The sequence below is a fragment of the Hyaena hyaena genome, unplaced genomic scaffold (genome assembly GCF_003009895.1).
Source record: "Hyaena hyaena isolate Hyena2069 unplaced genomic scaffold, ASM300989v1 scaffold_280, whole genome shotgun sequence".
NCBI lineage: Eukaryota > Metazoa > Chordata > Mammalia > Carnivora > Hyaenidae > Hyaena > Hyaena hyaena.
In genome coordinates this window covers 2,209,100-2,235,083 of record NW_024080912.1, presented here as the reverse complement: position 1 = coordinate 2,235,083, position 25,984 = coordinate 2,209,100, and the positions used below count along the sequence as shown (strand labels likewise).

The 25,984-nt window shown below is 59.6% G+C and overlaps 1 protein-coding gene across 1 annotated transcript in view; it reads right to left on the bottom strand.

The window, feature by feature from the left end:
- Positions 1-743: 743 nt before the first annotated feature.
- Positions 744-25,984, bottom strand: part of MYH9 (myosin heavy chain 9) — a 92,504-nt gene continuing 67,263 nt past the window's right edge. The window contains exons 16-41 of the mRNA XM_039246115.1: positions 23,957-24,150; positions 23,504-23,625; positions 22,728-22,797; positions 20,617-20,777; positions 19,680-19,788; positions 18,457-18,588; positions 17,999-18,205; positions 17,638-17,775; positions 16,541-16,664; positions 14,664-14,835; positions 13,771-13,983; positions 13,444-13,588; positions 11,890-12,096; positions 11,653-11,757; positions 11,342-11,494; positions 10,070-10,318; positions 8,787-8,999; positions 8,443-8,655; positions 7,981-8,142; positions 6,168-6,296; positions 5,070-5,158; positions 4,857-4,980; positions 4,369-4,577; positions 3,799-3,907; positions 3,522-3,694; positions 744-2,331 (exon numbers count right to left, since the gene is read on the bottom strand). Coding sequence (XP_039102046.1) covers positions 2,214-2,331; positions 3,522-3,694; positions 3,799-3,907; positions 4,369-4,577; positions 4,857-4,980; positions 5,070-5,158; positions 6,168-6,296; positions 7,981-8,142; positions 8,443-8,655; positions 8,787-8,999; positions 10,070-10,318; positions 11,342-11,494; positions 11,653-11,757; positions 11,890-12,096; positions 13,444-13,588; positions 13,771-13,983; positions 14,664-14,835; positions 16,541-16,664; positions 17,638-17,775; positions 17,999-18,205; positions 18,457-18,588; positions 19,680-19,788; positions 20,617-20,777; positions 22,728-22,797; positions 23,504-23,625; positions 23,957-24,150 — 4,040 coding nt within the window. The 3' untranslated portion in view covers positions 744-2,213. The remainder of the gene's footprint in view (positions 2,332-3,521; positions 3,695-3,798; positions 3,908-4,368; positions 4,578-4,856; positions 4,981-5,069; positions 5,159-6,167; positions 6,297-7,980; positions 8,143-8,442; positions 8,656-8,786; positions 9,000-10,069; positions 10,319-11,341; positions 11,495-11,652; positions 11,758-11,889; positions 12,097-13,443; positions 13,589-13,770; positions 13,984-14,663; positions 14,836-16,540; positions 16,665-17,637; positions 17,776-17,998; positions 18,206-18,456; positions 18,589-19,679; positions 19,789-20,616; positions 20,778-22,727; positions 22,798-23,503; positions 23,626-23,956; positions 24,151-25,984) is intronic.

Genomic DNA, 25,984 nt, shown 5'->3' with positions numbered 1-25,984 from the left:
TCCCACGGGCTGCGGGAGTGGGTGGCATGAGTGTCCTTGCTTGAAGCTCACAGCCTTCCTCGGCATCTGAGCCGACTAAACAGAGGTCCCCGGAGGCCGGTGTGCAGGGCGGCCACTTGGGTCCCCACACTGACCAAGTGGGGGCCATGGAGCTTCTCGAAGGAACGCCTTTTCCCTACCCCCCTCCCTCCCTCCCTCTTGTTTTCACTGCCCTCCTACTCCAGGCACCTAGCAGGGGCTGGGGTTGTGCTCAGCCTTTGTAAAAGAACGAATGAACCAATGAGGGGACAAGGGAGCAGATGAAAGTTCCAGAAGTCCCTTGGAGAGTCCCCCGTCCCACACAGGCAGGCCTAGGCCCCGCCTCCCTCGGTCCTGGTTATACACAACTTGGGATGAACCCCCCACAGGCCAGGCTTTGCATGGTCTGACTACTCCCGGAAGCTCCAGGAAGTTAGCACCCGGCTCTGTGTCCCTGTCCCCAGTCGGGCACACAGAGGGTACTCATTAACGGAAGTGGACTGAGGCTTCTAGGAGTCCGTTAGCATCCCTGCCGCCGGCCCTGCCTGCCTCTCTATCTCCCCTCTCTCGCACGACCACCACCCCTCACCCAAGCCTGGGCCTCCGTCAGGCTGAGCTACCAGAAGCCTCTAGAAGATGCCCCAAGTAGGTGCCCGCTGTGGAAGGGAAGCACAGTTCCTTCCAAGCCACCCGCTGTGGCAGACAGACGCCGGCAGACACGTGGCTCGTAGCACATGGTACTCTTTATTGTGACGCTCAGTGGAAAACATCTGTGACCCAGCTAACTGTAGTGGTGACAACGGTAACACATGCTAAGGCACTTTTATTATATAAAAAAGGGGTGGGGCTGGGAGCTCCGTTCACTCCTTTGTGACAGCAACTGGGACCTGAAGTCAGAGCATTTTAGGCATACTTAGCTTTCGTGTATCTTCATGATTTGTTGAGTCTGTTTCTTTAAAAAAAAAAAAAAATGCCTTCTTTGCCATAAGGAAGTCTAAATGCAGCATATACAAAACAGGAACACAGGTGAATTAATTCAGCAGCCAGTGTAGACCAGCGCAGGACAAACTACTCTCTTCTAAATGTGGCTCCAAAGGAGAGGCAGTGATAAAGACCTGGGATTGTTATCATTATAAGAAGGGGAAAAAAAAGAAAACTGGTGTTTTTTTTCCTTTCAAAAACATCGGTGCGGATGGCAGATGTCCAAACTGTACGGAGTCACCGCTGCAGAAAATCTACCCTCGGGCCCCAGTCCTAGAGTAGGTGCAAGATCGCCGGAGGGCCACTGGCCCTTCGCAATGCTCTGGCTGTCAGACTAGGGACAAGTCCCTTAACCATTAAATATATTTGGTCCCCAAGAATGTTGGGAGAAGCCACGCGCTGGCCTTTCCAGCTTGGCCCCTAGGCCCGGTCTGCGCGGCCCAACAGCCTCGCTTGGGGGGGGGGGGGCGCGAGAGGGGGGCAGGCTGCCCTCAGCAAAGGAGGGAGGGGGGGGCCGTCATTGCACTTGAGACGCTGTAGAATCAGGAGAGGACAGTGGCACTGCCCAGAGGGGGTGGGGAGGAACGGGCCTCCTTCCCCGTCCCCCTCGCATTCTGTGCCCTGCACAGGGGTGGCATCCCTGGGCCTGCTCCTGCCCCATCACCCAGGGCCCAGGCGAGTGGAGGGCCGATGGGGCGGAGGGTGTGAGGTCACCGTGTGTGATTGCCAACAGCAGAGAAGGAGGGGGAGCTGGGGACGGGGGCGGGGAAGGTGACAACTCTGCTGGGGGGTCGGGCTATCAAAATGTCCTAGTCTGAAGAAAAATAGATTCGTAGAAAACTCTGCCCATTCCCGGTGGCCTGCCCGCCTTGCCTCGCCATCTGGTGCTTTTTGGCAAGGGGGGGGCCAAAGAGCCTGCTGGGTGCTCTGTTCCTAGGCCGGGGGCCCAAGACGCTGACTCTTTGGTATCAGGTTCTGGGGGGTGGGAGGGGAGCGGGGGGTGGGGGGGCTGCAGCAGAAGAAGCCAAACGCCCTCAAAAAGGCCTGGGGGGTGGGCGGGGGGGCAGGCCTGAGGTCCCCTGGCCTGAGGGGATCGGGTGAGGAGGCCGCGGTCACAGCAGTCCCAAGAAGGTGGAGGGGGTGCTGCGGGGCTGGGAAGGGGATGGGAGTCGTCTGTCGGCCGGTCCGTCCGTCTCGGGCAGCAGGAGGAGGGGTTACTCGGCAGCCTTGGCTTCAGCCCCGTCGGCTTTGCCGTCCACCTCCTCATCCGAGCAGTCGCCAGCACCTTTCCGGGCCATCCGGCGGGGCACGACAAACGGCAGGTCCCCTCGCCTGGGGACAGAGGCACAGGGTCAGCAGGGCCGGCCAGGGTGGCCGAGGTCAGCTCACACGTTTCAAAGCAATCCTTAGAGGGACACTAGGCCCTAACATCCCACGGGGAGAAGCGACACGGAGCCTCGGGAATACAGCCTCCCGCCTTAGCCCAAGACACTGGTGAAAAAAAACATCACCATGTTGGCGCTGAGAGGGAAGAAGGCCCGGAACAGAGAGTCGCCCTCTGCAAAACGCCACCCTGGGCTCAAAGGTTGTACAAAACAGGGAAGCCAAGAGACACAGAATAACTCCACGTGGCACACAGACACCAACACTCCCTTCCGGTCATGGGTGAGAAAATATCAAGTACCGACCAGAACAGCTGCTCTGGTGTTTTTTTTTTTTCTTAATGTTTATTTTTGAGAGAGAAAAACAGAGCAAACAAGGAAAGGGTTGAGAGAGAGAGAGGCAGACACAGAACCCAAAGCAGGCGCCAGGCAAAGTCAGAAGCTCAACCACTCCCTAGCTCCTTTAAGCGTTAAAGCAAGAGGGGCTCCTGCGGACTCAGTCCACTGAGCAGCTGACTTTGACTCAGGTCCTGGTCTCACGGCTCGAGAGTTCAGGCCCCACAAAGGGTTCTGTGCTGACAGCTCAGAGCCTGAAACCTGCTTCGGATTCTGCCCTTTCCTTGTTTGCTCTCGGTTTCTCTCTCTCAAAAACAAACATTAAAAAAAAGAAAAAGAAAAAAGGGGATAAAGAGTGAGAACGCTGGAGAAAGAGACCTTCTGCCTCCCACCACCCGATCGTTCTTGAGCAGAAAAAACGCTCCCGGAGAAACACAAGGCAGCCCTCTGTGAAAAGGGCACTCGCTCAGCGAACGTTTACGAGGCACCTAGCACGTGCCGGGGACCAGCCCGGTCACTTCCACCAACTTCTAAAGCAAATAATGCAGCATGGAACGTTCTGGTCAGGTTTAGAGCGGCTACTCGAACAGGTTTTTCAGCTGAGACAGGAGCGAATTACCCAGAGTTCATGGTTTATTCAAAAGGCCGGGCACCGGCAGGGGGCGAGAGCCTCGGTCAGCACTGAGCTCCTTGTCCGCTGACGTCTGTCTGGTTGACGAGCGGGACCGAATCTCCTGAAATGCGCTCTTTGGAGCGCGTCACCTTCGGGAGTAGAGAGGCCGGCGGCGGGGCGGCGGGACTCACCTGAGCTTGTTCTTGAGGGAGCTGACCTCGCGGTTCATGGCGTCGGCCGTCTCGGTGGCGTCCTCTAGCTCGCGCTGCAGCTTCCGGCGGGAGGCGTTGGCCCGCTGGGCCTCCTCCTCAGCCTCCTCCAGCTGCCGCTTGAGCTGCTTCAGGCGGGTGGACGCCTTGTCGGCCTGCGGAGACATGTGGCCGGTGGCCCTGGTTAGGGGCTCTGGCGCGGGGGGCCTGGGGGACCCCTCGCCAGCCGCCGGTGGGGCGGCCCCGCGTGCAAACGCACCTGGTCCTTAAACTGCTCGGCGTTCCTCCGCTCGTCATCCACCTGCAGCAACACGTCCTTGAGCTTCTTCTCGGCCCGACGCACTTGCTTGCAGGCCGCCTGGCGCTCCCTGCAAGGCATAGACAGGGTGGCTAAGGGACACTACCCCCCTTAGAGGCTCCGGCTGCACGCCACCAGCTGGGCGGCCTGTTCCAGGGCCTCGCAGGCACTTCCCCCACAGGGAGGCCATCCCACCGAACACCCACAATGACCTGGGTCCCCTGTGGGAGGCGCTACAACCAACCCTGCTTCACGGCCGAGGAAACAGGCTCAGGGAGGGAGGGGACATAGCTCAAAGGGCATATGTGTAGCCAGAAAAAGGGAATTGAGATGTGGGCCCCCCTAGTAGCTCCAAAGAAGCCTTTCTTGCTGAGCTCACAGGCACCCCCACTTCTGTCTGATTCGGCCCCCAGAGACCGTGGTCAAGCCCCTGCCCCCAGCTGTGGAGGCGGCCTTTGGGCTCCTACTCAGGCCCCGTGAGGCTCCAGTGGGGCCTGGGAGTCGTTGCAGGTGACAAGCGGGGGAACCTACTTGGTCTCGTTGTCCAGCTGCTCCTCCAGCTGCGCGATCTTGGCCTCGAGAGCGGTGATAGAAGCTTTGTATTTGGACTTGACGGTTCCCTCCATCTCCTGCAACTTGACCTTGAGCTCCTTGTTCTGGCGCTCCAGCTGCTGCCGCGCGTTCTCGTTTTTCTGGGCGTGGCTGCGCTCCAGGTTCAGGTCGGTGTTGATCTGGTCGATCTGTGGGAAGGAGGGCCAGTGACCTGAGGAAGGCTGGGGGCTCTGGCTGGCGCACACGTGGGGCCACTGGGTCCTGCGTGGCCCTGATAACACCAGGCCCTGGGGCCCGGAGGTCTGGGTCCTCCAAGGAAGGGGGACCTCCCCCAGAGCCAGGGTCCCGGGCGCACTCCCCTAAGCACCATGGGTGCTCCGCGGAAGCCAGCTTCCATCTGGGAAGAGTCTGGGAGCAGTGGAGCCTCGGATGGAAGGAGCTCCCCGGGCAGCCCCAGCCCCGCCCACCTGCAGGTTCGCCTTCTTGAGCCGGTCGTTCACCAGCTCTGTGTTGCCCTGCTCCTCCTCCAGCTCCTCCTCCAGCTGGGCGATGCGGGCCTCCAGGCGCCGCTTCTCCTCCAAGGCCAGGGCCCTGGGTGAGGGCAGGGAGACGTGAGAAGGGGCCTGTCCCAGAGGAAGGGCACCCCCGCCCTCTGCCGGACACGCCTCGCCACGGCTCACCCTTTGCCGCTGCTGTTGGCGATCTCGTCCGCCAGCTCGTCCCGCTCCTGCTGGGCCTGGCGCTTGGCACGCTCGGCGGCTGCCAGTTCCTGCCACGGGAACCCAGTCGTGACCTCCTGGGACAGCCCAAAGCCCCGCGAGCCCCCTCTCCCATTCCTGGTGCTCTGCAAGCGCTGCGCTCCTGGAATCCCTGGCCCTTCCTCTGGACCCCCTCCCAGGCCTGCCTCCTCCAGGAAGCCCTTCTTCATGAGCGCCTCTGGCTCAAAGGGCTAATTCCTTCCTCTGAGACCATTGCTTAGGCACCACATGTTTGCAAAGCCCCTATATTTAAGTGTTAGGAACCGAACCATATGCTGGGGATGGAAGTGGAAAACTGTCCTGCGATATGGCTGGTCTCTCTGTGTTCTGGGGAGAACAGAAGTTGGGGGGCTACGGCAGGGATGTGATTAGGGTGAGAGCATGAGCTCCGAACGCCAGGTGAGCTGGGGGCTCTGAAAGCCTCACCAGAAACCCACACGCGACCTCAGAGGGAGGACGACCCCAGGCCCAAGAAGGGGCACCGGGTACCAGCCAGCTCATGCTACCGGAGACTGCCTAGGGCCGAGGGAAGGCTTTCGCAATAGGCCCCTCAGGTGTGACGGACAGGGCAGGGGTTGAGGGGGCACACGCACTGCATGAGTATTGGAGAAGGACCCTCCTTGCCAGGCGCCAACTCCCAGCAGGAGGCGATGATTACCTCTAAGCTTCATTTCATGCAAGGGAGCCGGCCCCAAATGGTGACTAATTTAATTCACACACACGTTTTAATCACAGCAGGGAGCCTTGCTACTTAATGAAACCCCGAGGGGAATTCTTTCATAAAGCGAGAGCCACCCCCACCCCCATCCCCACCCCATGGCTGGAGTTGGGCTAGTTGCTTGCCAGCAGCTCCGGGTGGCCCAGGCTGGCTGGGTGGGTGGGTGGAGGGAGGCCCTCCACTGCCCCCTGCCGGCCAAAGGCAGCACACCCCGCCCCCCCCAGAGCTCAGCTGGCTCCGCCCCCCAGTGCTGAGCAGACTCCGCCCCCTCAGTGCTGAAGCCCTGCTCGGGCCCCGCCCACCTCCTGCAGCTGGATCATCTCCGCCTCCATGCTCTTCAGCTTCTTCTCGTTCTCCTTGGCCTGCGCCAGGATCTCCTCTCGGGAGGCGCGCGTGTCTTCCAGCTCCCGCACATAGTCCTTCATCTGGGCCTGGGGCGGGCAGGAGAGGCTTGGCACCACCGCCATGGCCTCCACCCCTCGCACGGACCCTCCCCCCACCCCCCAGGCACTGGAGGCTGGGTTTCAGCCAGATGCCCTATGCAACCAACTCAGCAGTGAAAGGGCAAGATAATTAAGAACAAATGTGTTCTACCCTGTGTCCTTTTGACACCTTTGTGACCACTGAGATTACAGAGCGTAGCTTCGGCAGTGATGCTCACTGGTTACACGGTAGTTCGAGCTATTTGAATTTCACCTTCCATAACTTCCTGTTGACCGAGTCCAGCGCTCTGGAGCGGTTCCCCATGTTACCCACTGCTCTAGGTCAACGCCCACCCGCCAGTCAACCCCGACCAGAGGTAGAAATCCACTTCTTTTGTTCTTCTCCTATGATTTAACTCTAAAGATCTTGGTCAAGTAGGGTTTTTGTTTTTGTTTTTTTTAAATGTTTTGTTTATTTCTAGGAGAGAGAGAGACAGCGTGAGCAGGGGAGGGTCAGAGAGAGAGAGGGAGTCACAGACCGAAACAGGCTCCAGGCTCTGAGCTGGCAGTCAGCACAGAGCCCGACGCGGGGCTCGAACCCACGAACCGCGAGATCATGACCTAAGCGAAAGTCGGAAGCTTAACCGACTAAGCCTCCCAGGCGCGCCGTAGGGTTTTTGTTTTTGTTGTTCCCCTTTCTGCAGATAAATCCTGAAGTGGGACTCCCCAGGCCGGATGGTACCAGGTAAAACCACCACCAGCAACGAGAGCATCTGGTCCTGCAACCTCGCTCACCAACACTGAATTTGTTTTGTCTCTTGCTGGTTTTCTGTGTGTGAAGCGGCTTCTCGGGGCTGTTTTTTTTTTCCTACAATTTATTATCTTTAACAGTTACCTTGATAAGCACTGAGTAATATACGGGTGCTGAATCACTCTATCATATACCTGAAACTAATATAACACTATACGTGAAGTACGCTGAACGTATTATAAAAATAAAACAAAAGGGTGCCTGGGTGGTTCAGTCGGTTGAGTGTCCGACTTCGGCTCAGGTCATGATCTCACGGTCGGTGAGTTAGAGCCCCGCGTCAGGCTCTGTGCTCACAGCTCGGGTTCTGTGTCTTCCTCCCTCTGCCCCTCCCCACTTGTGCTCTATCTCTATCTCTCTCTCAAAAATAAATAAATAAACGTTAACAAAGATTTTTTAAATAAAATAAAACTTAAAAATAGGGAAGTAAACAAAATTTGCGAACTATAATTATTGGTGAGAATTTCCCAAGTCTGTGTTCTGTGCTGCACGTGGGGTTTTGCGCTCTGCTCAGAACCTTCCATCACCGTCCACTAAGGCTGGATCGGGTGGGTTTATGGGCCAGATCTGGTGTCCTCTGGAAATGTGCCACCAGGTGACTACTTTCCTAGCATAACTGCGTTTCCGGGTTTACGTGGGTCTGTTTCTTTGCCGAATGTATGCAAAGTGCACGATCTTAACATAAGTTAGCTGCTGCTTTGCTACTGCTTAACCCCTGGGCCTCTGAGTCCCCACCTGTGAGATGGGGCTGAGGGCACCCAAGTTCTCCTCGGAGAGGGGGAAGGTGATGCCTCTGAGCATTCACCCGCACCCCACTAGTGTCCCGGCCCCCCGTGAGGCCAGACTTGCAGGTGTAGCTGTGCGAGCGTGGCCCGCCCCCCTCACCTGCAGCTTCCGCAGCTGCTTGATGGCTTCGTCGCGGCTCTTGTTGGCTGAGTCGATGTGGGCCTCCAGGTCCTTCAGGTCCATCTCCAGCTTCTTCCGCGCGGCCACCGCCATTGAGCGCTGCTTCTTCTCGTCCTCCAGCTCCGCCTCCATCTCCCGCACCTGGGGGACAGGGGGACGGCTCGGGCGGCTGCACCCACCCCCAGGCCCTGCTGCTCCTCGGGGCCTCCAGGGGCCAAGGAAGATTACTGACCACAAAAGAGAGGGTCCCTGACCCCGGTGACAGAGGACGGGACGTAAGGACACAGGAGGGGTGGACAAGGAGCCCAACACAACCCAGGGAGAGGAAGGAGAAAGGAGGCTGGGCCGAAACTGGGGGGAAGGGGGGGTCCCGGCCCACCTGTGTCCAGGGATGCACCCACACCTGCCCCGGAGGAAGGGCAGTGGGAGGGCCGTCCGCACCTGTCTGACCAGCTGCTTCTTCTTCTCCTCGCTCTGCTCGTCGCGACCCTGCAGGTCCCGCTCGAACTGGGCCTTCATGGCCTGCAGGTTGACCTCGAGCCGCAGCTTGGCGTCCTCGGTGGCCTGGAGCTCGTCCTCCAGCTCCTCGAGCTGCGTCTTCATCTCCTCCACCTGCTGCTCCAGGGCCCTCTTGGACTTCTCCAGCTCGTGCACCTGCCCCCCAAGGGAACCACGTCAGAAGTGCAGGGGCGAGGTCCCCCGGCCTCGGTGTCCGCTCAGCCCCTCCTCCCTGTGACGGCCCCGCTCGGGACCTCCTGACAGCTGGCCGCCCATTCGGTACTCACGCTCTTGCCAACGTCGTCCTTGGAGCTCATGAGGTCCTCCATCTCCGTGCGGAACTGCTTGTTGAGCCGCTCCAGCTCTGCCTTCTGCTCCATGGCCTCCTCCAGGGCCCGGGCCAGCGACAGCGCCTTGGTCTCCTTCTCCCGGGCCTCCGCCTCGGCCCGGTCGCGCTCCTCCGCGTACTTGGCAGAGATGGTCTTCTCCTCGGCCAGCAGCTGGAGGAGAGGGGGTCACCGTGAGCCTGCTGACTCCGTGAGCCGGCAAAGCACCTGGAACTGAACTCCTCGGGAAACGAGGGCCCCGGGTGCTGGTCCAAGGGGATGGGACCATGAAACGCAGGCACAGGCCACCACCTGGGGTGCCTAGCCACCTCCAAGTGTGGCACGTGCCATCCGGTGTGTCCTCATAACCAGAGGTGGGCAGAGATCGCCTCTACCAACGTGCTCTGATGTCTGTTTGTAGCCTTTACCATTTACTGATCGTGGCTCTGCAGGTCGCATGGTGCCCCTTCCGTGAGGACCCACATGACACCTTCTCCGCTGAGAACCAGGAAAGGCTCTGCTTTCCTAAACAACTGGTCAGTGTTTCCCCTAAAAAGGCTGAGGGGCTGGCTGCTGAGAGTCCCAGATCCCACTGTGGCCCTCGTGAAGGATGCCTGTGTAAGTTCAAGTTCCCCGTGTCCACTTTCCACGTGAGCCCCATGGCCAGACCTTATTTCCCCACCTGCCTGTTCCCTCTGCCCCAACACCTCTTTGTTCCCGACCCACTTCTTAAAGGGCCAGACAGTGAATGCTTGACACTCTGCAGGGCTCTGCTCTGAAACCCTGAAAGCAGCCGGAGACACCGGGTCGGGAAGGAGCGTGCAGAATCTAAAACACGCACCGCTGCCCACAGCAACGGGCGCAGGGCTGCACCCAGCCAGTGTGCTGACCCAACTTACTGTTTTTCTATGCTATCTCACTGTCTGTGTCTCTGTAAGCTGCCCCAGGGCTTTTGGAAGGAGACAGAGGTATGACATGTAACTAAGAATCCTAAGTAATAGGGGTGCCTGGCTGGCTCCGTTGGTCGGATATGCGACTCTCGATCTCAGGTTCGTGAGTTCGAGCCCCACTTTGGGGGCAGAGATTACTTAAAAAGGGAAAACATCCCAACTAATAGTAAAACTGGTTCATTATAGGCATTTTGAAAGACGTAGGAAACTGGAAAGAGGGAGAGACGCCCTGCCCCGAGGGGAACCCCAGAGCCCCTCCCACACGAGGAGCTAGGGGCGCCGGGCGGCTCGCACCTGGTCAAACTTCTTCTGCTTCTTCTCCAGGTTGGAGGCGGCCTGGCGCTGGTGGTCCAGGTCCACGAGCAGGTCATCCAGCTCTTGCTGCAGCCGCGTCTTCGTCTTCTCCAGCTTGTCATAGGCGGCCGCCTTCTCCTCGTAGCGCTGGCCCAGCCCCTCCAGGTCCTTCTGGAGTTTCCTCTTGGCCTCCTCCGCGATCTCCAGGCACCCCACGCCATCCTCCATCTTCTTCTTCATGTCCGTCACCTGGACAGGAGCGTGGAGTTAGGGAGAGCGCCCCGTGCCCGGGACAGCGGCCTGCCCGCTACCTCTGGAACAGAGGCCCCATCACGGGGACGCCCCCTTCCACCGCGGCGAGAGAAACAGGGTTTCCGCACAGGGCCTCTGCCTAGAGTGTGCAGGCCAAGGGGAGGCCTCCCAGTCGTGACTTTCATCAAGCCTCTTACGTTACAGAGACGGGCCCAGAGGGGTGGCTCCGCCATCGGCTTCTCCCCACGGACACAGTCTGCTGGAGGCAGAGTGCCGCAGACACCCATCCCGCCCCTCCCTGCACCCGGAGACACAGCTGCCGCCGCGCGCACACGCCGGCTACTCCCGCCCAGGCTGTAACACAGGCTCCGGGCACACCCCGGGCTGCTCTTCTGGCCTGGCACGGGAATGTCCCAAAACGGGATGTAGAACGGGGCTCTTGATCTAGCTCTGGTTGTGGACCCTTTGATAGTCCAGAAAAAGACTATGGCGTCCTTCTCATAACGATGCTTGTATATGCATAAAATATACAGGGTCACCGAGTAAACCCATACAGAAAAATGCAGTCGCTGGGTGCTTTTTTAAGCCGTGATATAGTAACCGCTGTGCTGCTCAGGCAGCACATCAAACACCAGCTCCTGAAGTGGCGGGAGCAGCAGGGTGTCCCCAAAGCCCTGGCTCAGCTCCAGCAGGGTGACGGACAGTTTCCAGCGAACCCCAGCACTGGCGTGGGCATGGCTTACTGCCCATATTTGTAATGGAAGAAAACGCTAAACGTCAGATTGGTGGGAAGAGAGAGGTGATGTCTCCTCCACCCAAGTTCACGGATCCCTGAATTGTGCCTGGGCACGCTGGCTAAGAGCTCCGGCTGGGGAGGGCGGCTGGGGAGGGCGCCTGGCTCAGGACCAGTCTGGGTGTCCAACGTGCAGGCCACCAGAAACCCCCCAGCCCGCAGGCTCCGGCCAGTGTCCCTGGGTCATCCGGGAGGCCCGGGGCATGGAGGGGGAGCTGGCACTGAACCTGAGCGTGGAGGGTGGCGATCTGCTTCTCCAGGTTGTGCTTGGCCTCCTCCTCCTCTTCCAGCTGCTCCTTGAAGGAGTTCTTCTCATCCTCCATCTGCTTCAGCTTGGTGCTCAGGCCCAGCTTCTGCCGGTTCTCTTCTTGCAGCAGCTCCTACACCGAGGACGAGCGGGGGAGGGGCTCAGGGGGCGCCGGGTCAGAGCCTCCTGGGCCCCACACCATTGACCGGGTGGAGGAACCGGTCCCTCTGATTCGGGGGACAGCTGGACCCACAGACCCCGTGCACACGAGGGAGGACAGGTCATCCTTACCTGGGTGTCCTGCAGCTGTGACTCCAGAGCAGAGAAGTCCTTGGTGAGTTTGCTGGACTTGCTGTCAGACTGGGTGAGGAGACCTGTCACGTTGTCCAGCTCAACCTGCACGGGGACGGGAGAGACAAGAGACAGGGACCATGACTGCTCTGGCCCCACCTCGGCTCTCAGGCCAACGTGGAGGCGAGTCGCTCTCTCGCACCCCTGCCCAGGCCCGGGTCCCAGCGGAGGCCTTACCTGCAGCTTGGTGACCTTGTCGGCCAGCTCGGTGCGCACGCGCTCTCCCTCGTTGAACTTCACCTGCAGCTCCTGTAGCTGGGCCTCTGCCTTCTTCCGCTTATGCTCCGAGTCCCCTTTGCCCTGCAGCAGGACCTTCACCTCGTTGGCCAGCTCCCCTCGCTCATTCTCCAGGGTCTGCTTCGCCTTCTCTAGGTTGGCTTTCACCTGGTGGGGACAGAGGCAAAGATGTGCAAAAGGGCATCTGTGCCCTGGCACGAGGCTGGTCTTCCTCACGGTGCTGGGGGAACCGCCAAGTCCAGAGGCAGAATCTGCTGCCTCTGCAGTGCAGATGGCGTTGGGCAAGTTCAGGGGATGGCGTGCGGGCCAAGAGCCGTGGGCCCGGAAGGCCGGCCCGGTCCATCCTCATCGCTCAGCTGGACGGGGTGTTCGGCGTGTGGTCTCCCCTCTGAAACAATCCCGGCACAGCCTCCCTCACCGGGCAGAGGACACGTTCAAGTGTGAGGTGTTTTCACGGCTCATATACTACAACTTTGGCGACATTATTGTAATAGGAGGGAAATTATAACTGCTCAGAGTCAGGGTCAGGCTTCCAGTAAAGCCTCTTTGAAATTTGACCTTCCAGGTAATAATGAATCAATCTTCTAAAAGATATAAAGCTGGCATTTACAGACTCAACTGCACATGCCCATCCTACTCTGCACTGACCTGGTCGCAGGGTTACAGACAAGTTCGAGGGGAGCTGTATGACCCTGAAGGCGTGTCAGGTGAGAAAAGCTGAAGGGCAAGGAAAGGCTCCCCAGAAGAGATGCAGGTGGACAAGGCGTGCTTCTGAGAACAACCCGCAGGCCTCAGAATATTTTCGGGCTGCCGTCAAGAGTGGCTTGGAGCAGGGAGCCATAGCACGCAGGTGTCTAGAGGAACTGCCTGATGCAGCCGCCTGCCCAGGACCAGCTGGGTGAGAAGCCCAGGGCCTCCCACCAAGATCCAGCTGACCAGTGAGGGTGCTCCACGGAAAACCCTAAGGCCCTCTGACACTCAGCACCAGGATGCTCCAATCCCTTGAGGCTTTCTGGCCTGGTGGGGTCCTGAGCAAAATACTAAGGATGATAACTCTTGAACAACTTACTAAGCCCTTACTGTTCATATGTACTGTCATCACTCCACCAATCATGTATTTGCATGAAACTGACCTTTCGTTAGCCTCCTCTACACATGGGGAAACCGAGTCACTGAGACTCTGTTCTGCAGGCCTGGCCCAAAGGGCAGCAGGTCTCCAGGGGGCCTTCCCGACCTTCTCCAAAGGGCAGCAGGTCTCCAGGGGGCCTTCCCGACCAGCAGCCCAGCGCCGCCCTCAGCCACGGATTGGCCCCTGCCAGCAGCCCGGCACCGCCCTCGGTCGCGGATTGGCCCCCGCCAGCAGCCCGGCACCGCCCTCGGTCGCGGATTGGCCCCTGCCAGCAGCCCGGCACCGCCCTTGGTCGCGGATTGTCCTCCGCCAGCAGCCTTGCACCGCCCTGGGTCGCGGAGCTAGCCCCGGGGAGACCCACGCACCCGCTTCGTCTGCTCTAGCTGCTCCGCCAGCTCCTCCACGGCCTGTGAGTGCTTCTGCCTCATCTCCTGGATCTGCGCCTCGTGGGTCTTGGCCTCCTCCTCGAGGGTCTTCTTCAGGATGTTCACTTCCTGTTCGCGTTTGGACCTGGAGAGAAGCACACTCAGGACGGAGGCCGGGGCTGGGCATTCTTCCCTGGTTGCAGACAGGCGGGCAAGGGGGCAGCGGCCGCCGCAGCCTTGCTGCCCAGGGGCCGCCTTCCCCGGCCTCCCTCTCCCTGCCACGCGCCCCCGTCCCCAGTGACTTGGCCCCCGGGCCGTGCGGCACACCTGAGCTCCTGCTGGGCAGCCGTCGAGTCCAGAGTGTCCTCCAGCTCCGTTTTCAGGGCCTCCAGCTCCTCCCCGAGGTCCCGCTTCTGCTTCTCCGCTTTATTCCTAGAAGCTCGCTCAGACTCCAGGTCCTCCTGGAGTTCGGAAATCTGAGATTCCAGCTCCCGAATCTTCTTTAGGGCCATGTTCTTCTGGGTGGCTTCCTCCTCCACTCTGCCAAAGAAACCACGGCCATCAGGAGGTGGGGGGGGGGGGTGTCCTTTCTGCCTCGGGGAGCAGAGCCTGCGAAGAGACTTCCAGAGGAACAGCGGAAGCCGCTGCTGGAAGTCACAACCCATGGCTCTCAGGTGCTCCTCTCCGCAAACAACAGCATCTGAACCTTCCAGAAAGCTTAAGAGCAAAGCCACTTTGAGACCTAGAAAACCTCACAGAAGAATCACTCCATTTTCCAAACAGAAACTCAAAACATAAATAAAGAAACAAAAAATTAAGTATTAAATGAAAACAAAAAAGGAAATAAAATGTTAACGGCCCGTCATCACAGCAACTGAGTAAAAACACGATGGTGCCGTAGATCATCCGGGAGTGACCATCACATGTCGGTGCAGGCCCATGAATTGCAATAAATGTGCCACCCTGGGCTGGGATGTGACAGTGGGGGAGGCTGTGGGGGAAGAGGGGGGACAGGGGTCTATGGGATTTCTGTGCACCTTCTGCTCACTTGTGTTGTGACTCTAAAACAAAGCTTTTGGTGGGGGGGTGATGTGATGTAGCGGATGACTTTTGGAAGGAGGCGCACCCACGCTTTTAGTGGACAGGACAGATCTCATGGTGCAATGGCTCCAAGGTGGCGGGGCGGGAGGCGGGGCGGGGGGAGGGGTCGCTGCCCTCACCTGGCCAGCGCCGCCTGCAGCTCCTCCTCTTTCTTGGCCAGCTGCATCTTGAGCTCGGCGATCTGGGCCTGCAGCTCGGCGATCTGGTCATTGAGGTCGGTGGAGTCTCCCTCCAGCTTCCGGCGGGTTTTCTCCAGCTCCTGCCGCTGCTTCTCCTCTCTCCGGAGGCGCTCTGGGGAGGAAGCGTGGGGAGACCCGCCACAGCCCTCAACACCCCGAGTTTTGTGTCTTTGTTTTCCATTTAAATATAAAATACCGAGTTTCCATCCCGTACCACACGTGAGCATTAAAGGATCATGACATACAGATACTCATACCCAACCCCTGGGTGAAGACACCGTGAACTGCCAAGTCCAGGGTCGCCCCCAGACCCTGCTGACCTCCCCACTGGGGACCTGCTCTCCCTGAAGAATGTGTTCACAGCTCCCTTGTTTTGAAAGCTGTACCACATCCGTCTCCCTAAAATATACGTTTAACTTTTCATAAACCTAAATCATAGAAGGGAATGTCCTGTACGAAATTTACGCAGTGGGTGTACGGGAGGTCACGGCCCAATGTCTGGCTTTGCAGTCTCCACTAGGATGTCACTCGGGTAACCCCTCAAGCTTGCTGTGTGTCATCTGAATAATAAGGACAACGAGACAATCTGCCTCATTAGGCTGTGAGGCAGCTCCGGATGCAGGCTCAGTGCTCACTAAGGGTTAGCGACTGTTATTCCTCGACTTGCCTTTGTCACTCAATATCATGACCTTGAGATTTAGCAAGGGAAGCGTCACTGTATTGATCCACATGGACCAGAACGTTCCATTGTGTGAACACACTGAGGCTCATCAATGTGTCCTACAGCGGACGGGCGTTCTGGGCGTGTTCGGGGCTCCTGCCTGGGACCCCCAGCCGCAGGGATGTTCATAGGCACGTGAAGCTTCAACCTCACCAGGCAATGCCAGACGGATCAAGGCCGCCTACCAGTTTACGTTCCCACCAGCCCTGTGTGTGCGCACGCACACGTGCACGTTCAGGCTGCTCTACATCTTTGTTCTCACCAAATTAACCAGACCCTCTGTGTGCGCCTGCCTTAGGGCCGTGCCCTCCCACACCTGCATGGCTAAGTGCTTCAGACTGTTCCGGGTGAGACCTCTGTCAGCACCCCACTTCCCCTTGCCAGTCTGACTTGCCTTGCCCCATACAAACGTGAGGGGGCGGGGTGCGGGGGTGGGAAAGCCCTCCTGCTGGTCAGCCTGGTGGGTTTGGGCCCTATGTCCACGGGGCGTCAACAAGTGCCCCGGACACGCTGGGCTGCCCCGTGTCTCTGCCAAGGGAGCTGGGGTTCCTGGCCCAGCAGTGCCTTCTCCCCTCGGCCTCTGCCATCCATGCCTCTCCAGGGGCAGGGGGGCCAAGTCCTGAGACAGACACAGACCTGTGTTCTACCCTGTCCTCCTCCAGGGACCCAGGGAAGCAAAGGCACGACTGTCACCCCGCCCCATGTCAAGCAACGGCCTCTCACAGCATGTCTGCGCCTGTGATTTAGTTTAGTCCCCATGGGTACCTCTTTGCTGTGTCTCCCTTAGAGGGAAGAGGAACTCAAGCCGACAGGATGACACAGCTAGGGTCACACCCGGAACCTGAGACATCAGTCTTGAGCCGCTCACGGTGCATGACAACAGACAGATGCCAGATCGTTCTCTCTAGAGCTCTTCACGCTGGGGACACCCCTCCCCGGCCCCGCCCATGACCGGAGGCCCAGGCTCCCGTAGGAACAGAGCAGTGGCTGGGGGTGGCAGACCGCGAGCCTGCCAGCCCAGCAGGAGGCCCAGGCCGGCCCTGGAGGGGGACCTCATGGTCCCTGGGTCTGTCCGTTTCCACCCACTGCCTCTCACCCTCCAGGTCGGTGATCATCGCCTCGTGTTTGTTCTTGAGTTTGGCAAGGCTCTTGGATTTCTCCTCCTCTTCCATGAGGTTGGTGGTAAACTCCGCTATTCTGTCTTCCAGAAGCTTCTTCTCCTGCGGGGGCAAGGGTGGGTCAGAGTTAGTTGAGCACAGAACACTTCAGCTCTCCTCAAAGTATGACTGGCCTGGAAATTTAAGATGGAACGAAGAGCCGGGCCTTAAATATTTGATTCACTAGGAGTTCCTGGATCTAAGGATAATTTTGAAAGGTCACAAGTCCCCTGAAAGAGGCGGAGAAGCTTCCTTAGGATCTACAAACATGGGTGCCCAAGGACTTCCTGGACCGTGTCACCCCTCGGGGCTCGTAACCACGTCATGCCGTTAGCACAGCGTGTAGGTGGCAGCCAGCATGGGCAAGAGGGTTCAGACACGATGGCGCCGCCCTCTCTGTGCCCCACACCCATCCCCCGGGTGGGCCGTGAGTCCCCCTTTCTTGCGCTCCCAGACAGCCCCGGCTGCTGTCCTTCGCTGTCTGCTGCGTGGCCACCGCTGCGGTCCTAACGCCAGCGAGGTCCCCACAGAGGTGACCACGCAGCCAGCGCCGTCACTCAGCACGCGCCTCGGTCTCGCGTCACAGAGTCCGCAGGCAGTCGTCCTGCCCCGTCCACCCTCGGCCCACGCCCTGCGGACGGAGGACGACATTCTGACCCCGTCCGTCCTCCCTCCTGTGACACACCTCTGGGCTCTGATCACCGGCAGACTCTGACAGGGACCCGACTTGGTTCCGAGAGAAACCGCCACCACCCTGGAGACGGCTGGGGGAGGGCAGCCGCGCCACAACACTGAGCCACCAAGGTGCGCAAAGCCCACCGGTGACTGATGCGCGAAACCCCACGGACGGCTCGGCTGCAGGTCTCGGGAGCCGGCGAAGAGCTTTACTGAGAACAGGGGCCAAACCTTCCCCTGGGGCCCCACTCCTCTGTGACAAACATCCCTTGGAACAGGGCGCCCCGGAAGGGCAGCCGCGACCTTGACCGAGCAGCCGCTGCAGCGCCGCGGGCCGCCCGCGCCAGCGCTCGGGCCTCACCTTGGCCAGCTTGCAGTTCTGGTCCTCCATGATGATCTGCTCCTCCTCCAGCTTCTTCAGCTTGGCCTCGGTGGTCACCTTCTCCAGCTGCAGCTTCTGCCGGGCGCTCTCCTCCTCCTCCAGCTGCTCCTCCAGCTCCTGCCGCGGAGCCGGGGAGGCCGTGAGGGGCGGCAGGCGGCGCAGACCCGGCCCGCTCCAGGCGCGGCACCCCTCGCTCCCAAGGCCCCGGCTCCTCACGCCGGGCGCAGCGAGGGCCGGGGACGGCGGGGCCTGCCGCCCACCGGAGACGCGCTCTCAGCGGCCGCCCCGCGCCCCGTCCCCGCCGCCCCCGTCTGGCGCCTGGCCCGGCCCCCTCCTCCACCTGGATGTTCTGCTGCATCTTCTTCTTCTCGGCCTGCAGGTGCTGGCAGCGCTCCTCCTCCTCCTCCACCCTGGCCTCCAGGTCGTGGCAGATCTCCTCCAGCTCCTGCTTCTTGGCCGTCAGGCGGGCCCGCAGCTCCTCAGCCTCGGCACACAGTTCCGTTTCCGCCTGCAGCTGCTCCTGCAGCTGCAACTTCTCCGCCATGAGCTGCGGAGAGCACGGGGAACACGTGAGCCCCCTGCGAACCCTGGGGGCCAGGGGCTCGCTCCCATCCCACCGGGGGCCCTCCCTACACCACAGAACCCCGAAAGGGGGCTGCAGAGCGAAGATCGCCGTTCCCAGCGACCGTTAACATCTCCTTAAACTCCAAACACGCCCCGCCTACCGGTGGCCAGCAGGTGGCAGCACTGGAAGCAGCGGCGCAAACTACCGCCCGGGCGAAGCCGGCAGACACCTACCTGGGACTGGAGCGTCTCCATCTCCGTGAGCCTGTTCTCAGCCGCCAGCTGCTTCTCGCGGACCTTCACCAGCTCCTCCTCCTTGGCCATCATCTCCTCCTCCTGCCGGCTCACCTGCAGCAGCGGCTTGACCTAGAAGGGGAGACGGAGGCAGAGGCGCTCAGCCGAGGACGTCTGTCCGGGCCAGAACACGAGGCCTCCCCTCACCGGTGCCGATGCAAGCTGGTGGGAGTGGCGGGAAGGAGGTGCAAACACACACGAGCTTTCTGGAGACCAGTTGGGTGCTGTGTGCCGCAGGCCGCTGCCCCGCTTATTACACATCAGGGGGAACGGCCCCATGGATGTGAAGATGTTCGGGACGGCACCATTTACAACAGTGAGAAACTAGGAACCGGCAGACAAGTAGTCAGATAAAATACACAAGGTTTCCAGGGGGCAACGTGCTAACTTTTAAAAAACGACTCTCGTGAAGGAATTCTAAATGGAAAACACAAAACGCAAGACTGTTTATACAAGTCAGAGCTCAGCTAGGTAAAGAATGCATACGGTTTACAGAACGAAGATTTAAAGGGGGAAAAGATAGTGCGAATAAATATTGGAACATCTAGTCGATCCTGAGGCTCGCTTGGGGTTGAAGGGATTACAGTGAGCTTTTGTTCTCTTCCTTATGCTTTTTATTAGTTGAGCTTTTTGCAATTGCCACAAAGTGTTTATTATAAACAAAGGCAGCAGAGGGCCGCCTGGGTGGCTGAGTTGAGTGAGCGTCCTCAGACCCTTGACTTTGGGTCAGGTTCATGAGACTGAGCCCCGCGTCACGAAGCCTGCTTGGGATTCTTTCTCCCTCTCTGCCCCTCGCTGCGCCCTCCCCCCAAAATAAATAAATAAGCATTAAAAACAAACAAAACAGCTAAATGACTGCAGATTCTGACCCACCGCCCTGTGGCTGCTTGGGGGGCAGTGTGGCCAGCACGCAGGGCCGTCACACTGAGAGCTGCGCTGAGCTCGGTCAGCAGGATGGGCCGCATGCACCGGACACAACATGGCTCACTCGCTTTAGACCCCGCAGGGCAGGACTGCCTCAGGCTCGTGTGAGCAGGGAGCTCCCTGGGGCCATGGGTCCCGCACAGAGGCCAGCGCGAGAGGCCGCTGTCCCCTCCACCACAGCAGGGCCGGCAGAGCACCCGCTGGGCTGTGAGGAGGCGAGGCCGCCTTCCAGAACCCACCTTGGTGAAGAGCCGCCACCACTGCCAGTTCCGCAGCTTCAGGTAGGCGGCGCAGTTCCTCTGCAGCACCTTCATGGCCGTCAGCTGCTGCTGCCGCTTGGCAAAGGCCCTGGGTGGAGAGACACAGTCAGGGAGCGCCTGGCACACACACCCCCCCCACAGGAGTGTAGGGAAGAGGCCGGGCTTTGGGGCTGAGTTCCGTGGGTGACCCTGCGGAGGAAGACAGGGGCCCGGACCGCCCTCCTTCACCGAGCGAAAAGCGGGTTTGCGGGATGAAAGCCCCTCGTGCGCTAACTAGATCCGAGTCGAGTGTGATGGCTGGTCGTTGAGTAGATGTACTGACTCCAGCCTCCCACCCTCCTGCCACCCTCCTGGGGCTTTATTGCTGGGAAAATGTCAGCAGCTGGTGTCCTGCACAGGTGGGCTCAAGGTGTCGACTGGGGGGGGGGGGGCTTTTGGATAAACAAAGTCCCCGTGGGTCCAGTACCACGAACCCCTGTCCTGTCCCCCAGTGCTCACGGGTCACATGTCCCTCAGCAGGGACACAGCTCAGGAGACTAACGTGCAGCGTCCACACCCGCTGTTCTGCAGCGGGTGAGCCTGACTCTCAACGGAGCTACTCTGAATTCAAGGATGGTCTCTGGGCCCCGGGAGCACAGGGGACTCCAGGGACAGGCAGGCTCCGGGAGTTGCACCCACACGAGGAACTGGCGAACAGGACTGTTCGGGGCAGGCAAATCCATGCACATTTGCCCCCTTCCCAGCCAGTCACCGTAAACCTCAGACATAAACTCAGAAGGCGGGGAGCAGGGAACTCCAGGTGGGCGTCACCCGCATCCCCGAAGGGCGTCAGGGCGTCCCAGGCCGCCGCTTCCCGACAGTCCCCCGTGCAGCAGGAAGCAGGCGGGCTGGACAGGGCAGCCCTCTAAGGACTCACTTCCTGGCCAGGTAGCCCCTGCAGCAGGCCTGGAACCCGATGATGACGTCGGTGATCTTGAGGTCCCGCTCCTCCTCCAGGTGGGCCAGCACGCCCGCCCGGAAGAAGACCTTGCTCTGGCCGATGCGGTAAAGGTTGCTGTCCAGCTCCAAGGCTTTGATCTAGATGGGAGCAGAGCAGGCCATTCGCCACGTGCCACCACAGGACCCTTGGAGCAAAGCCGGGAGCCAGTGGGCCATCCCGGAGAGGCCGTCTGCCAGCAGCTGCTTTTCCGCTGGGCAGCCTGTCCCCCGGGGCCCGAGAGAGCAGGCTCGGAGGGCGCTGGGAGGAGGGACAGGTGGCTTCCCACATAGGGCACGGCAACGCAGGAAATGGCAGGAAAACATAGAACCTCAACATTAAAGGGGCCTAAAGATCTCCTCTCCTTCGACCTCCCACCTCCGCACGGTACAATCATGGACCACCAATGCCCCGCCGCGCCACCCTCAGAGAGGTGGCTGAACCTCAACACTGTCCTTGCCCAGGACCAGGACACGCTCCAGTTCAAGCCAAGCCCAGTACCAAACACTAATTAGGTGACCGGGGCTTTAACCTCTAGGAGCCCATGCTTCCTGAGCTACAAAATGGGAATTATGCATTAATTTTTTTTTAATGTTTTTTTTTTTTTATTTATTTCTAGGAGAGAGAGACAGAGACAGCGTGAGCAGGGGAGGGTCAGAGAGAGAGGGAGTCACAGATTGAAACAGGCTCCAGGCTCTNGCAGGGGAGGGTCAGAGAGAGAGGGAGTCACAGATTGAAACAGGCTCCAGGCTCTGAGCCGGCAGTCAGCACAGAGCCCGACGCGGGGCTCGAACCCACGAACCGCGAGATCATGACCTAAGCGAAAGTCGGACACCCAGCCGACTAAGCCACCCAGGCGCCCCATGCATTAATTTTTTTTAAACAGTGAATAAATAAGGCCAATAAAAGTGCCTCCTCCCCAGGACAGCTGTGAGAACTGAACGGGAGAGCCAAGGGCTTAGCCTGGGGCCACACGGACTGTGTACAGACAGACCTCAGTGGCCAGCACCATCACTGAGCCGTTTCGGTACAGCACAGGCTCTCTCGTTAACCCACTGGCAAGGGGCTGCCTGTCTTCCCAGGAGAAAAGGGTTCTGCACTAGCTCTCAAAAGGCAGAGCCTGCAATGGGCGGAGCGGGGCCCGAGCGAGCCTCGGGGCCCAGACAGCCCCGGTCATCCTGGAAGGAGAAGGGCAGAGTGGGGCATCTTCCCTCCCTGCGCCTGAAGGAGGGGCACCCTTACCCTGGACAGCCACTGAGAGAGTCTCCAGGAGAAAGGGTGGCCCAGACACCCTCTACCAATCACGCCTTCTGTCCCACGGGCTGGGGCTGGCGAGTACGGGGCAGGAGCGGTCTCTACCCTCCAACCCCATCTCCTATCAGCCGAGGCAGAGCCTCCACGTGGTAGGAGTCGAATTCCTTCTTCCCTCTTCTCTTTCCTCCAACCCCCCAGCCTGTCCTCCCTCCTCTTTGGCAAGAGGGCCAAGTAAAGGAAACGGAAGGCAATGGCCGCTAACCCTGGACAGTCAGGAACAGCAGGACACCCGCAGGGCGGGATCGGGGCCGGCTGGGCCACCGTCGCCGCGGGCCGTCCTTCATCCCATCCCAGCAGAGCGCAGGCAGCCCACTGCACATCAGGCTCTGCTCTAGGGGCCGAGAGGAAATGTCCGGAAGTGGGCGCTGCACAGGCCAGGGCAGGGGCAGTGCTCCGGGCCCGCTACCCTGGCGGGGAAGCGCCCCCTGCCGACCACAATGGCGTGACGACCAGGGAAGATTGAGCAAGAAAGCACTAGAACGCACCCCAGAGGAAGTAAGGGACCTGCCCCCGTCAAAGCCTTGCCAGGGCCACAGAGGTGTCGCCCACGCCATCCCTGACCATCCCGGGGCCAAGACGGCTGCTGCTCGGAGCACCTGGCAGAACCAGCACCGGGGCAAGAGCAGGACCACAGAGCACAGGCGTCATCGGGTGAAAAGGGCACTTGTCCGGGCACACGGCACCCCCCGCCCGCGGTCCCGCCCCCACAGGGAGGCCCAGGCGGCAGCTCTACTCACCATGAGCACGCAGGCCTGCTTCCCGTCCATGAAGCCCTTGGGAATGGCATTTGGTGTCAGGATCTCATATCTGAGGAAAAAAGAAAGCCAGGTCAGTCTGTCCCTTGCTTGGATTCCACGTGGCCTGGGACGCACGTAGAGGAGACGGTCCCCACGGGGCAGCGCACACAGACTTCTCTCCCCCAAAGTCTCCCGAGGGAGGAAGACATGCGGCAAATCCCACCCTGCTCTTTGGTGAGGCTGAACGGCACAGAAAGGCTGCCTGCGTATTTTCCAGAAAGTGAATGGAAACACACTTTGGGCTCTTTTGGCCACTCAAGGGCGAGCTTTAGGCGGTCACCGACTGCTCACCACCCAGTGTCTGCACTTGTAACCCAGGAAGCCCACCCAGGGGTGCTGAGGGGCCTCTAATGCACGGATGGTTCCAGAAACAGGGCCGGCACCAAGCACAGTCCAGAGGCAAATAAGACGCTGTCACCAACGTCCCTCTGCACACATGACCAGAAGCTGCAGCTCTCTGCAATCTCCACTTCTAGAAAGTTCCTCCACCACCCCATCTCTGGTGGATTCCTTTTGGATTTCCCTCCCTAGCTCCTCTAATAGCAGGAGGCCTTCCAACCACTAGAAATAAAAGCAAGATAACTAGCAAGACGGGGATATTCTTCTCACAGAGGGCGGCCCGGAGAAAGAACGGGAGCCACCGGGCCTCAGCTCTATGTGGACGAGGAGACTGCCCCCTCACCCAGCTGCCCTGGCCCCCGGGGACGTAGGCTCACCGCTGCCGGAATTCCTGGAAGACCACCCTGTTGGGGAAGCCCTGGCGGCAGATGCGGATGCCTTCCAGAACCCCATTGCAGCGCAGCTGGTCCAGCACCAGGTGGGGGTCCAGTTTGCCAGCCTGGAGGAACAAACAGGTGGGTGGGGCCTCGCCTCGGGGCGCAGGGTCGATGGAGAAAGGGAGGGCAAGGCCCACCTCCCCCTGCCGGACTCGATGGGAAAAAAGGCCCCGGAGTGGGCATCACCGCTGCCCGCAATTTGGACAGCCAAGATGCCTGACCCACGTATGGGAAAGGCCATGGAGAGACGGTGCACCCGGCAGCTACGACCGCAGCCTGTCTGCTGAGAGCGTCCCATGCCAACCCGCACGGGGCCTCCACTGTGGCTCTCGGGGCGAGGGGGGGAGGAATCAGTTCAGCCCAGGGGGACAGACAGGGGCCCGGCCCCCGCACCTTCTTCTCATGGTTGGGGATGATGCAGCGGACGAAGTTGGGGTTGGTGTTGCGCAGTGTGGCCATTAGCTTGGCCAGCTGCTCCTTGTACAGCTGCCCCACGGTGCGGAACATGCCCTTCCGAGTCTTGAAGGCCCCGGGCAGCGCCGTCTCCGACATGCCGGCCACCTGGTCCAGGCCGATGATGCGGTCCACTGTGGAGACCACCCAAACAGCACATGAATACCCATCGGTCTGAGCAGGGGAGGGGGGCTGTGGAGGGACAGGAAAGAGACAGACAGACACCTGGACAAAGGAGGAAAGGCTACGGAACAGCGGGGCCACTTCTACTTAGAATCTACACAGAGAGCTAAGGTCAACCTCAAACATTCAGCCAACTTAATGTAGTGAACAGGAGGCAGGAAAGGGTGTGGAGAGCCTGCTAAGCCACAAAGAGGGATGGTCTACTGGCATCAACCATCTTCAGGCTGCTGTGGGAGCTCTTATTCCTAGCGAGGCAGTAAAGCTACCAGGCTAGTCTACTAGGCTGGTTCTAAGGAGGTGTTAAAACCTGACCTACTGGGGACGCTGTGGGGCTCAGTCGGTGAAGCGTCCGACTTTGGCTCAGGTCATAATCTCGCAGAGTTCATGAGTTCGAGCCCCAGGTCAGCCTCTGTGCTGACAGCTCAGAGCCTGAAGCCTGCTTCGGATTCTGTGTCTCCCTCTCTCTCTGCCCCTCTCTCTCTCTCTTTTAAAATTAAAAATTAAATAAATAAATAAAAAACAAAAACAAAAAACCTGACCTGCAGGAAAAATCAGTATTCTGACTTCCCACTGACCTTTACCAAAGAGTACAGAGCTGGGAGTTAGAAAGTGGGAGCTGGAAACCTACCTCCACTGTCTACAGGACTCTGGCTGACACCCCCCACACACACACTGGTCTGGAAGCCCCCTGTGCAGACCTCCCTGCACCAGGGACCCAGAGAGGCACAAGGCGTCAGGAGCAGAGAGGCCTCAAGAACTAGCACGGACAGTGCGTATCCTGAAGTCTGAAGACCCCTCCCACTCTCGCCTCTTGCCATGTCTCCTCGCTCAAGGGTCTTCGTCGTCTGAGCCGCCTCTGAGGAAGCAGCCCCTGCCTGTGGCGCACGCCCGGAACAATGAAGGAACTGCTTCCTCCCAGGTGAGTCCAAAGTAATAAGCAAACCCAACCCAAGTGGCCAGGGATTTGAGGTCAGCTTTAGGCAAGAACCAATATTAAAGTGAGCGCTTCGGCTACTGGATGTGAAAGCTAAGCATTCTGTGTGACAAGGTCTGCTTCCTATGCCTTCGTGGCCGGGCCTCTAGTATTGATCTGAAGGCAGCCAAAAGACGGGGAGCTCAAGACAGAAGCAGGGAGTGAGGACACACTTGATGATCCAGTCGATTAAAATGGGTGGTATTTCTGACCTTAGGAGCCTGGGGCCCAGTTTACTGGTTACTGAGGGCTTCCCGGGAGTGGGTGGCCGTGAGCCACTGGGTTGCCCGGTGCAAGGTCGCCCGTGCCCCTTAATAACCGGCCATTTCATGTGTGTCCTGCCCCCCAGAGGCCCGGCCCAGAAGGAGGAGGCTCCGGCTGAGCGCGCCACACGCACGCAGGCACAGATGCGACTTCAGCCTTCGGGCGCACAACACCTAAGTCTCATGCTGACAAGGCACAGCCACTGAAGCAGCATTGCACGAGCATCTCTGTGGAGCGTATGCATTTTCACAACGTCGGTTTTCTGCCGCTTTCAAGATGCACAGACACCAACAACGACAGCCTGCGCACGTGCTGGGGGCCGGACCGGAGAAGAGGAGAGTCAGGCAGGGAGAGTCGACGGGGGTGGGGGTAGGAAAATCTCAGCAAAGCGCGCCTCGCACAGCCCCGGACGCACCACACACACAGGGCAGCCCTCTGGGCGGCCAGTCACCTGATTCTAGGTGGAGAAAGGGAAAGCGTTGATAGAAATAGGCTCTCTGAGTGCTCTGCATCTCTGCAACAGAGAGGTTAGAGCAAAACCAGGCAGG